Below are 12,103 nucleotides of genomic sequence, written 5' to 3' on the forward strand. Positions count from 1 at the left end.
AGTTCTCTCTCCTGATTGGATAAAATTGGTCTAGTAAGTCTAACCTTAATGGTTGGTATTATTATAAGGTATTTTAAACTAAATATTATTAATATGCTAATAATGATGATGATGATAATAACAACAACAACAACAACAACAATTCAGAGATGTAATAGGCTACTTACATGATTATACATCCTAAAGTAGGCAATTTATTTTAACTTCACCCGTTCTACAGTCAGTAACAGTCAGACTGACTGAGTCAGTGGCATGCAACAGTGCAGCTCTTGAACGTCTCCCACTCTGTGCTGTGGACGGCGGCCAGCTGTTGTGTTTTGTAACCTTACCTAACCAGATTGATTGTGTTAGTGGATCTATCATGATCCGCATGGCGGTAAGACATTTACGTTATTTTAAAATATGACTAAAAATCGTTTATTAAGTAGTAGTTTCAACATATTTGACCTTTGAATTGAACCCTATATTTTGTCGTTTGGTAAACGCACTTATTTCAATGATCAATTTCAGTTATTGGTTGGTAGCCTACTAGCCTACTTAATTTACACAACACTATGGAACACATTTCTAGGTCTAACTATCACCATTCTGATTCTGAGTTTGCTACGCAGTACGACGGGTGTCCGTGTCGTCGGGTCAGAATCAACAGATGAATCTACAAGCTTGTAGTCGTAGATCTGTCCTTTATTTGACACACCGTCTTGACGTGGGCGTGGTATCTTCATTGTGTAAACACTAGCTCCTTTCGGAACCCCTCACTCCACTGCTACGCAGCTCCGAGATGGGGTTCCTACTGGTAGCATGCCGGAATCCTGCGGCTGGATCGCCGATCCGCCGTTAGCGAACACTTCTTACCTTTGGTGAACACTCTATCCAAAAAGTGACGGGTCTCTGTTCATCTATAATCGTTTTACTTCTTTAAGGTGGTAGAAACTCGAAGCACTGGGGTGAAATAAAGACTTTATATCGCTCAGAAGGTCAGCCGGTTCTGTGTTTTCCCCGTTGTGTAACTTGTGTGTACACCACGTGACCAGGGGAGGCAGTAATGTTTTCCTATGCGGCCGCAACTTCCGGAATGTCTAAAAACACAGAACCGGCTGCTCTTCTGAGCGATATAAAGTCTTTATTTCACCCCAGTGCTTCGAGTTTCTTCCACCTTAAAGAAGTAAAACGATTATAGATGAACAGAGACCCGTCACTTTTTGGATAGAGTGTTCACCAAAGGTAAGAAGTGTTCCCTAACGGCGGATCGGCGATCCAGCCGCAGGATTCCGGCATATGCTACCAGTAGGAACCCCATCTCGGAGCTGCGTAGCAGTGGAGTAAGGGTTCCGAAAGGAGCTATGTAAACACGTGGTTCCTGCATATTTAAACACACCGACTGTTAAATGAGGTGGTTGACAAAACAATATTACACGAATCAAAATATGGAATACAAATAAAAGTTTCTCAGCCAAAAAAAATAATAATAATAACAATTAGAAGACATAATAATATTACAGACAGTATTTTAACTCACTCACTCTCTCTCTCTCTCTCTCTCTCTCTCTCTCTCTCTCTCTTTCTCTCTCTCTCTCTCTCTGCGCTCCAGAGAGAGAGAGAGAGAGAGAGAGTTAAAATACTGTGCATTATAATGCATCATGTATTGTTTTTGACAATGCATTTACTGAACCCTAACTCTGAAACCAATGAATGCGCACTGACTTATTCACTTTATATGTTTTGGACTAGGCCTAGGGCAGGCCTATATGATTTTACTGTGCCTTCATACATGCTCTTGCTCTGTGTTCTTGCTCTCTCCTTCTGGGGGTCCCTGGAAGAAAATATTTTGCGATGGGGGTCCGTGGCCAAATACATATCATTCTGGGGGTCCTTGACATGACAAGTTTGAGAAACAATGATAGCAACATAAGCTTTTTCAGGAAAACTGTTTATTTAGAAGACATTTTTAGAATGTGCCCATGGTTAAGGACCCCCAAAACCCTAACCCCCATCTCAAAATATTTAGTTTCACGGATGGACCCCTATCGCAAAATATTTCGTTCCAGGGAACCCCAGAAGCAAAGATTAGATTTCGGTCTATTCTGCATCTAGCTTAAGGCCACAGACCCGTTGGGAAACGAGTTTGGGTCGACTTTGTTTTAGGTCGACCTTTCCTGTATTCCCTCAGACACATCTGACACCTGAACTTGCTGCCTTTCATGGCTATACTAGCCAGGCGGCCTGACATGAAGAGGTTTGAAAACGCAAGTTTTACTTTTACATCTAGAACAGAGGTCTTCAATGTTTTCAGGCCAAGGACCCCTAAGTAGAGAGAGAGATGAAGCAGGGACCCCCACAACTTCTTCATAGATTCCATATAGTTTCATTGTTTGACCATGCAAGGCACCAACCTGCTCACCGGGAGCAAATAGCGGTTCACTTCAGAGTCTTAATGCAATGCAATGCTTTGTGAGCTTGTATATTTGCTACTGGCCTGTATTCACCTTTTTCCTTTTTGAGCGGTGGTCACAACGCTCCTATACGTGGCCGTGTGTGCGTGGCCGTGTGTGTGGGTCTGTCTGTCTGTCTGTCTCAGTCCGTGTATGTAGCCTAAACTTCGGCGCGTAACTAGTGCCGCACCATTTACGCCACTCGCGCAATATATACATCAAAATGTGCGGCTTGGCCGGGAATGGTGTGCTATTACCTTTCGTTCCGATCCGCCTTACCATGCCGACGTAATCGGCAAAAAACGACGCTTAATTGTCCCCATTGACTTATAATGGGACAATGCAAGAAATCACTTTCAAGTATTTTTCTCTCGTAAACCATAGGAGCTACAGTTTCAAACCTCGGAGAGGAGATTCATAATGATTTTGAGAATGAATCGAAAAATAATTACATCACTCGGCCTCATGGTGGCGCTATAACGGCCCACTTTACGTTTTGCCCCGTAACTCTTGAACCGTAGATCGGAAAATTAAAATTCTTTTTTCCCTGGATTCCTTGGGTCAAGACGCATCTCCCCATATAGGTCACGCCCATTTGCGCCAGGATAGATTTTCCGCCATCTTGAATTTTCTCCAAAACACACTTTTTGCTCCTTTTCCTACATATTTTCTTCAAATGTCACAAAAAACGGTACACATGATCTATGAGGTGGGTAAACCACCGCTCAGTTCACACGGGTGTGATTTTTTCTTAGAATTTTCAGATTTTGTTTTTATTTTACCATTCTATTTCATATTTTATATTTTAATACCTATATTTGATGAAATATAGAGTGAAACAGAGCCAGGCTGATGAGGCTGTTGTTAGTGGTTAATTAATATGTTTCATGTTTCCCATATTGCATTACTGTATCTCAGTAAGCCTAGATGTAGTCATGTAGATCACACCAGGCAGAAAGTAGCACTGAGCAGCATTTTTGTTTATTGTACCATAATAAAATCAAGCGTTCTTGCTTTGAGTTGCGAAACTGGGTGGTGGTGGTGGGAGCAATCCTGCGGCATGCTTGGCTTGGCTGCGCAGACATGCTCACTGTACTGATTAACTCGCTCTGCAGCCCCGACTGAGTTTTATTTTGTTCCCAGAGCGTGAAGATGAAGATCGCTGTGCTTGGAGCCACAGGGCAGACTGGGCAGCATCTGGTGGAACAGGCTCTGCTACAGGGACATGAGGTCACTGCCATAGTGAGGAACCCTGGGAAACTCACCGCACACCACGACAATCTCAAGGTACCAAGGTTCAAGGTTCTTTAGTTTTTGTTACGTCTTGCGTGCAGGTACTGTAACATAGGGGGTAAAGTGTACTTTTCCTCATTCATTCATTCTTTCATCCATTCATTCATTGCAGCAGCAGCAGCATGTCAACATGATAAACATCAATAGCGATAGGACAACAAAATATTTGATGAAGTTATATGTAGATCTTACAATTTCACTCTTGTGTACCAGTATATGAGAACAAATACACATCTTGATTCTTTAAGTAATTACTCATAAGTGATAAGGAATGATTAAGTCAAAACTCTTCCTTCTGGTTAACTGAAAGTGGTTTGAAAGTGTTTCTATTCACAGACCAGTACAGTGCAGATTTTACAGTAACTTGTAGGTCGGCAGAAACCTTGTTATCGCTTATTATTGCTGCTGCAATGCTGAGTTGAGGAACCAAAACAAAATAATTTCACTCTTTTGTACTTATTTATGACAGTAAAAAATAAAAATATCCTAAGCATCTGTGTCATCTTAGATTTTAGCTGTAGCAACAGAGGTTTTTCAGAAAACTGTTGAGATTTAGAAGGTATTCGTAGAATCGGCCTCAGGTCTTAATGGGTTGAAGCCAGCGACATGAAGCTACAAAGTGACGCCCGGCACTTGTCACTGCAATGTTGATCTGGCTTTGACTTTTCTTCAGCGCTCCAATGACGCAGGGAAGTGTCAATCAATTGTAATGTTTTAGTTTCACCAGTTAAACTGCCTTTCTCTCTCGGCACAATTCCTGCTCCATTCCGTAATGGAAGAAAAACTCATTATTGCCTTTTAAATCAAGAAACAGAATGAACGTTATTCTCACATCATTCTTACAATCATCACACGATTACAGGGTGTAAAAGTAATTATTTTGTGCCAGCTCTCAACATTTGCAGTTACAGGAAAAGGGAAAGAGTATAAAGAAGAAAGGAACGCAGGGCACAGAACAAATAACAGGAAGGCACAGTCTAATCAAATACAAAGTCCAATATACACAAGGGGCATGACTTAAACATAGCGTTGTATAAATAGCTCTACAGAAGGCACGAAATGCTTCATGTACAGGTGGAAAACAGTTCCAGCATATGCAAAAGCAGCAGCTATATTAAACCAAGTTCATGTGCATGGTTAAAGTGCCATAGTTAAAGAAATGTAAAACAGACATTTTGATTGTATGACCTACAGTACAGTTCAAGTGTTAGAGGCCCAAAACATGGCCTGTTTATAGCGAAACCTTTAGGCCAATTTAAGGTAGGGGCGGAGGTTCTTCCTTGGCCTACTGGGAGTGTGCATCCAAAGTTTCACACCGATCAGTCCAGCGGCGTCCAAGATAACCTGTCCACAGATTGACAAACAATGACACTGACGGGGCGCCCGCTGGCCTAGAGGTCCAGGCGCATACCACATAGGCTCTGATGCCTGACAGCGGGTCGCGGGTTTGCGTCCTGATCCCGACGGCCTTTGCTGCATGTCACTCCCCATCTCCCTCCCTGTTTCCTACCTACCTGATATACTATCAGTAAAGGCAAAAAGACCCAAAAATATCTTTAAAAAAACACAAAGAAAAACAAAGAAATGACACATGGATGGGGTGAAAAAAGCACGATCTCCGCCTCCCAGCCTTTCGGCCGGGCAGAGATAACCTGTTCCTTGTGCTATAATTGGTGCGTACTGGTCTGAACGCAGCCTTATTAGTGTGTACACTATGTACCGAACATGTTCACTTATTAGAATATCATGCACTCAATGGTGGAACTGCCCTTTTCTGTGCACGGGATTTATGAGGTGAACTGTGAACCTCGGTCATTAACATTCCACCCTCGTTTTCCGCTCGTGCTTTTGCCCAGGTGGTGGAAGCGGATATCTTCTCGGTGGACGGTTTGAAAGCGCACATCAAAGGCCATGACGTCATCATGTCCTGCCTGGGCTTCCCGCCGTCCTTCATGGCGGGGGTGACGGGCTACACCCAGTCCATGAGCGCACTGGTCAGCGCCATGCGAGAGGTCCAGGTCAGCAGGATCGTGGTTATGGCTTCCTGGTTCACTGAGCGTGAGTACAGTAGGCCTGTCACCCAGTATATTACATCATTCACAACACACACATTGCGATGCAACGCATTGTGAGTTTCTAGATCTGCTGCGCTCCAATACGTGTGTACTGTATGTCCATGTGCGTCCTCTATCCGTACATCCCTTTTCTGATTGGACAATAATGCCCTGTGACATCCTGTGGATCTATGCATCATCATCATACTGTACTTAGCATGCAACTCAAACACTGTTTCTTCAGGAACAGTATTTTCAACCGTTCACTTCACAATTATCTACGTATTTGACAGGTAAAAAACTCACTCCCAGCCAAAATGTATTTTAACTGATTTTCTTGGTAGTCCCAATCAGCCAGAACGGATTAAAATGTATTTCTTAATTAAAAACGATAATCGCAAATGATCATGGCCGTTGAACCGTGAGTCACTGCGAGTCGCCATTGCTATTCATTACATTGCAACACATTACAACTTAAAATCAACATCTCTGCGACTGTAGGTCATATTTTCATTCGGAAAAAAGTTACCAGTAAGACTCCCTAATCGGGAGATAAGCGACCGTAGGTCTCGCTAGAAGAGGGCCATGTGAGAAATGAGGGGTGGGGTCTCCGCGTTGCCTTGGCGGACGAATAGGTACCGGCCCCGGCTCTCCCGGACGCTCCTAGGCCGAGTTAGGGCATTTTATGTGAGCTGCAGTGGAGGGGGTCCTCCACTGGGGGCGCCACCACTTTTGCATCCGTTCTGGAGTAGCAGGAGTGGGTGGTCCCCGGGAATTCCCCGTGAGCAGCCCCGTGGGGGTGGTCATTTGGTCATTTTTGCACATTTGGTATTTTTTTTACACCTGGGGGTCCCCCAGGGACCCCAGGTCCCTGGGACTCCGGGGGTCCTTGGAGGTTGTAGTTTGGCAGGTAAGGAGTGTGTGTGCAAAATCTGGCATGGATCGGGGCAACGGTTGCGGAGATATGAGCAGGGCAAAAGTGTGACGTCTGACGTGTGACGGACGGACGGACGGACGGACGGACTGACTGACTGACTGACGCACGGACACCTGGTGGAGCTTTCTGTAGTAAGTGCGACCTACGGTCGCAATCATGGAGTGTGGTAAGAGACCATGCTAACCGTTCTAAGAACGTGCACTGATCACGCACGCGGAGCGCCCCCACAGGAAAGATGTTTTCGCTAAAATTGGCTAGCGCTGGGCAATGGAGACGTTGGCCCTGTTGCGTCCGCATGTGAATCAATGTAGCATATTCAGTGTAACGGATAGACATGTAGTTGGCGCTCTGGTGGTTTTGTAAAACCAATGCAGTCACATAATTTTCAATTTATTCCTGAAATAACAGAAATTCCCTGGCAGAATAAGCACACAGCCATTTCTGGGGTGGCTGGGAATGTGTTGTACAGTACTTGAGTAAATGTACTTAGTTACTTTACACCAGTGGTTCCCAAACTTTGCGGCTCGTGACCCAAAAGAGAATCGACGTTTGCCAGGACCCAAACTAGTGAAAACAGCAGATCTACAAGCTCACAACAGGATGCTTCGTGCCGCATTGTGAGCTTGTGGATCGGCTATTCTCACTACTTCTTAAATATTTGTTTTCTAATTTATGGAATTTCCTAGATTTTTCTTTGATTTCTTCATGAAATTAGCCTACTAAAAAAAACAAAAAATTAACATTGAGTTAGTTTTTTTTTTCTTTTAACGTGGTAACTTCTTCCCCAACATTCCCCATTCAGCCAACTCTGCAGCTCAGGCATCCTACCTGGTCCGCTTCGTGCTGCTGCCCATGATTCGTAGCATCCTCACAAACATGCATGAGATGGAGCACTTCCTGAATGGTGTACAGGACATCGACTGGACCGTGGTTCGACCGCCGGGTCTGAAGAACCTGCCTGCTACAGGTGAAATATACAACTAGCTTTTAGGAGAAAGTATGGAACACATTTATTAAATTAATCGATTCATTAGATTGACTGTTGCACCCCTGATTCACAGACCCACTATAGAGTTGCAAGGGCCTCAGCAGGCTCCATTTGGTCACAGTCTGCTAGTATGTTGTTGACTTAAAAGGTCATCTACAGTCCACACAATACATGACAGTTTTCACTTTCTTTGTGAATTTCCTGTGAATGAATTGGTCTTCCTTCCCTCTAGGCAAGATCAACATTGCCTAGAGGGGTTCAAACTGTTCTTTTAACCCAGAGAGTGTAAAAATAGTAATTTTTTACACTCCCAGAGTTAAATGGACACTCTGAAAATTACACTGTGATCTTATGCTTTTCATGCATCAGAGGAACAACTGAGGAGAATATCTCCATTTGACTGATAATCATCAAGTTGATATTGCCAGTGTTGGGCAAGTTACTCAGGTTACTAGTTACGTATTACTCCTTTAAAGGGTAATCACTTGTATTACTGTAATATATTAACTTGTTGTTAACTGTCAAGAGTAACTACTGTAGTTACATGTTAAATACTGTTTTTGATATAGACATTGGTGCAAGAAGAGTATCAGTGTGTTGTAAATTAAGGTGCGGGGGTGCATGCTTAAAAAATAACATCTATAAGCTAACAATGCTTGATATCGCAACACGTTGATAGCTTGTAGATATGTTCTTCTTTTGCACACGACAACTTCCTACTATGCAGTATAAATAAAATAGTCTATCTCGGTCAAAAACAAATCACGTTAATTGTAACTTAGTAACTCAAAGGTACGATTGTGATAGGTTAAACAACTAGTAACATAAGTTATGTTAAGTAATAATTACTTAGTAACTAGTTACTGTCCAACACTGGTTATTGCTAATGTTTTTTCTTTGTTGTTGTGTGCTCCACAGACAAAGAGTTCCTGACCCACGAGGGCTACTTTGTTCCTGACCCCAGTGGGCGGCCTGTTGGTGCCCAGATCTCCAGGGGAGACGTGGCCCGCTTCATGCTGTCTCAGGCCAACAGCGACTCCTGGGTCAAGAAAGGGGTTGCGATCGCGACCCCATGAGCCAGGCTGTCGTCATGGCTGACACTGTGGCGTTTTAGCGCACGTTCAATTTGTATGTTTTTATCTTGCAACTTGTACATGCCTCATTAACGGTAATGGAAACCACTGCTTTAATCACTTAAAACCAAGTGTTCCAATTCCGGGCATGTCTTAAAGGAGTAGTTCACCCCCAAAAGGACTTTCTTTCTATTGATTACTCACGCCATGGAGACTTGAGTCCAAGAATATCTTTTTGTATTTGTCATATTCCTAAGACAAAAAATTGATTATAGTAAATGTACCCTCATTGATTCCGGATGGGGACCCGAATGCATTTGGGTCCCCATATGGAATCAATGGGGGTCAATTTATTGTAATCAAATCTTTGTCTTAGGAATGCGACAAAAACCCAAAAATAATATGTTACTCGAGTCTCCATGGCGTGAGTAATCAATAGAAAAAAAGTCATTTTGGGGGTGAAGTACTCCTTTAATAATGCATCTGGGACATGCTGTGAGCTCGTAGATGGCCTGTTTTCCACATAGAGGTAAAATAGGCGGAGGCCAAATACAGACCTTGTGGGAACTCCGGTCAACAAAGTATACAGGGTTTAAGTGGTTAACATCACCCTGCAAATTGCATTTGGTTGTCTTGACAGATTTTCACCACATGAGGGCGATGTTGCCATGTGTTATCATTGTCAGTTGAATTTCTATGCTGGTGTAAAACATGACAGCTGGCTGTCCTATGCAGAGGATGGGGTTATATATCAGATATACAGCTCTTCTTAGGTGAGAGATGACGGCTTGCATACTGTATGTGTCAAATACGCACATCTGATATGCCAGCATAATTTATTATAATATGTGCTATACTCAGTAGACTGTGTATAGTGGGTTAAATAAGCAGGTCCAAACACAAATATTCATCCATGCCTTACCCATTATCCCTAAAAATGTCTTTGCAATTTTTCAAATAGTTCAAATAGCTGGTCTACAAGCTCATAATGTGTCGATGTTGATCGGCTATTTGAAGTATTTTTTAATTGTTTTTCAAAACAGTAAAACGGCAAAGAAATTCAGGGATAAGGGGTAAGGCATGGACGAAAATAGGGCCCAAGATCTTATTTAAAGTTGTAATCCGTAACTTTCATGTCCTACGAATGATTTGAGTCCAGGTTATTGACTGAGAAACAACATTTCTTTCTTTCTGCCAAGATGCAATCCCTGCTTGGTGTGGGACCTAAGAGCTTCAGTTCAGGCAGTGTTACTCGTGAATGGTAAATGGTGCATTTATATAGCGCTTTTATCCAAGGCGCTTTGCATAGATTGTGCATACATTCACCCATTCATACACGATGGCGGAGGAAACCATGCAAGGCACCAACCTACTCACCGGGAGCAACTAGGGGTTCAGAGTCTTGCTCAAGGACTCTTCGACATTAACTCAGGGGGAGCCCGGATTCGAACTGGGAACCCTTCGTGCTCGGATGTCGGTTTCTCCACCCCTGAGCTATGCCACAGCCGTTGCTACTCGTCAACTAGCAGGTTTTTGGGAAAAAAACAACAACAACAAAACAACACGTAACCATATAACACAAAACAACATCACAAAACACAGAACAGAACACATAAAACCATCCTATTGACGGGGCAGTTTGTTTTGTGCCACAATGGCTGAGGGGACAAGACTTCTGCTTAAACGAACCTTTTCCAACAACGTCAGGGTTCTGTATTGATTGATTGATTGATTGAAGACTTTATTAGAAGTTTGCATAGGAAAAGGTACAGTTTCATGACGGTACAGTTCACTAGTACAAGGTCTACTAAAAGGAGATCCATTGAATGACAGACGAATAGAACACAGTACTATGCAGTAGATATGTAAAGAAAAAGAAAAATATCTTCCCACAGATGGCATAAGGTCTAAGCAGCGATACAGAGGATGATCAGTGTCATTTGTTATTGAACGTGCTAACTGTGTGATGGCCTTGTTGTTCATATCAGCAAGTGTGGGTGAGGGAAGTCCGATGATCTTGGAAGCATACGGGTATACTGTAAAGTTTGTTTCTGTTAGGCATGGACAGTACAGTGAAAAAACATGCAGAACAATGCAACAGGACATGTTGAATTAATGCTTTTGTACAGTAAAACAACATTGGTTAAAATAACGCAGGAAGGATTCAAATAAGTTCTGGATTGTGGCTTTTTTTTATTATTATTTTTATTTTGTAAATGACACAAGTGCCTTTGTGAAATGACTAGGCCTGTCACAGTTATTACATACGGTAATGTCATGATTGCAATTATTTGAAATAATCACACTTTTTCCATTCATGTATGAATTCATCTGTTATTGCAAAAAAAATGGCAAATACAACCCACCTACAAGCTCTGTAACGTATCTCAATGTGAACGCGTTGTGAGCTTGTAGATCGGCTATTTTTTTAAATATAGGAAAGTATATACCGGTAATTATTAAGTAATATGGTAATAATATTGGTTTTGACAATAGTAGATTATTTTGATTATTGATACTGGTCATCGTCAGTAATTTTTTTGAATTAAAGGTTATTTGTCATATCTGATTTGATTTATTTATTTACACAATAAAAACAGTACAAAGGTAACAATATTAACAGACAGAAAATAAGTGCAGGTGAGAAAGGAAACCCATATAGGACAAGCTTCTCAGAACTTCTCACCTAAAACAATAAACAATATGTAAGCTAAAAATAATCAAAGATAAGACATGACAGACAGACAACAAGTAGCTTGTGTGCATCTGGATGTGTGGGAGCCTGTGTGTGTCTTTGAGAGCGTGTGCACCGTGTATCTGCACATGTGTACTCTGTGTAAGCAGAAGTGGGGAACATGGTACACCTGGAAGGAGGATGGAGATTGTCGGATTGTCTAGTATATAATCATGCGATTATCATGCAAGTCATAAAATATTCTTTGGAAGGTGTAGCAAGCATATTTGAAAGGTAATGTGCATTTATAGATGAAAGCACACGACTGGACTGTGTTAATGTCATAGACAATAGACAATACATTTGTTTTTTTTAAACAGAAGCAAATGGAGCCAAATACCGGTAGTTGCTATTCTTACAAATGAATTTTGAATGAGTAGGCCTAATTTGTGTAAATTAGATGGTTATTATGTACTTGCCCAGACAATGTTGCAGTAAATGTGATATGGATACATTAAGCTGTAATAAAGGGTGAAGAGGCAAGCCTGATGAACCGAGCCCCTGATTCTTCTGATGATACCAAGTGATCCTGAAACTTTGGATACCTTAGAAGATTTCTTGATTCAAAGTTAAAATCAAATTTGTATCGTCA

At 42.1% G+C, this 12,103-nt stretch overlaps 1 protein-coding gene across 1 annotated transcript; it reads left to right on the plus strand.

Annotated features, from left to right (window-relative positions):
- Positions 1-298: 298 nt before the first annotated feature.
- Positions 299-11,335, plus strand: LOC308296044 (flavin reductase (NADPH)-like). Its single transcript, XM_080739161.1, has 5 exons — positions 299-376; positions 3,576-3,719; positions 5,582-5,783; positions 7,519-7,683; positions 8,623-11,335. The coding sequence occupies exons 1-5, from the start codon at positions 362-364 to the stop codon at positions 8,778-8,780; spliced, it is 684 nt and encodes a 227-aa protein (XP_080595287.1). The 5' UTR covers positions 299-361; the 3' UTR covers positions 8,781-11,335.
- Positions 11,336-12,103: the final 768 nt, after the last annotated feature.

Source organism: Nannobrachium achirus, assembly GCF_963921795.1.
Source record: "Nannobrachium achirus genome assembly, chromosome: 12".
NCBI classification, from domain to species: domain Eukaryota; kingdom Metazoa; phylum Chordata; class Actinopteri; order Myctophiformes; family Myctophidae; genus Nannobrachium; species Nannobrachium achirus.

Bases quoted from the DNA above. Each gene is read 5' to 3' on its own strand.
- LOC308296044 (XM_080739161.1), top strand. The intron at 3,720-5,581 runs GTACCAAGGTTC...GCTTTTGCCCAG, and splicing joins CACACCACGACAATCTCAAG to GTGGTGGAAGCGGATATCTT. The intron at 5,784-7,518 runs GTGAGTACAGTA...TTCCCCATTCAG, and splicing joins GGCTTCCTGGTTCACTGAGC to CCAACTCTGCAGCTCAGGCA.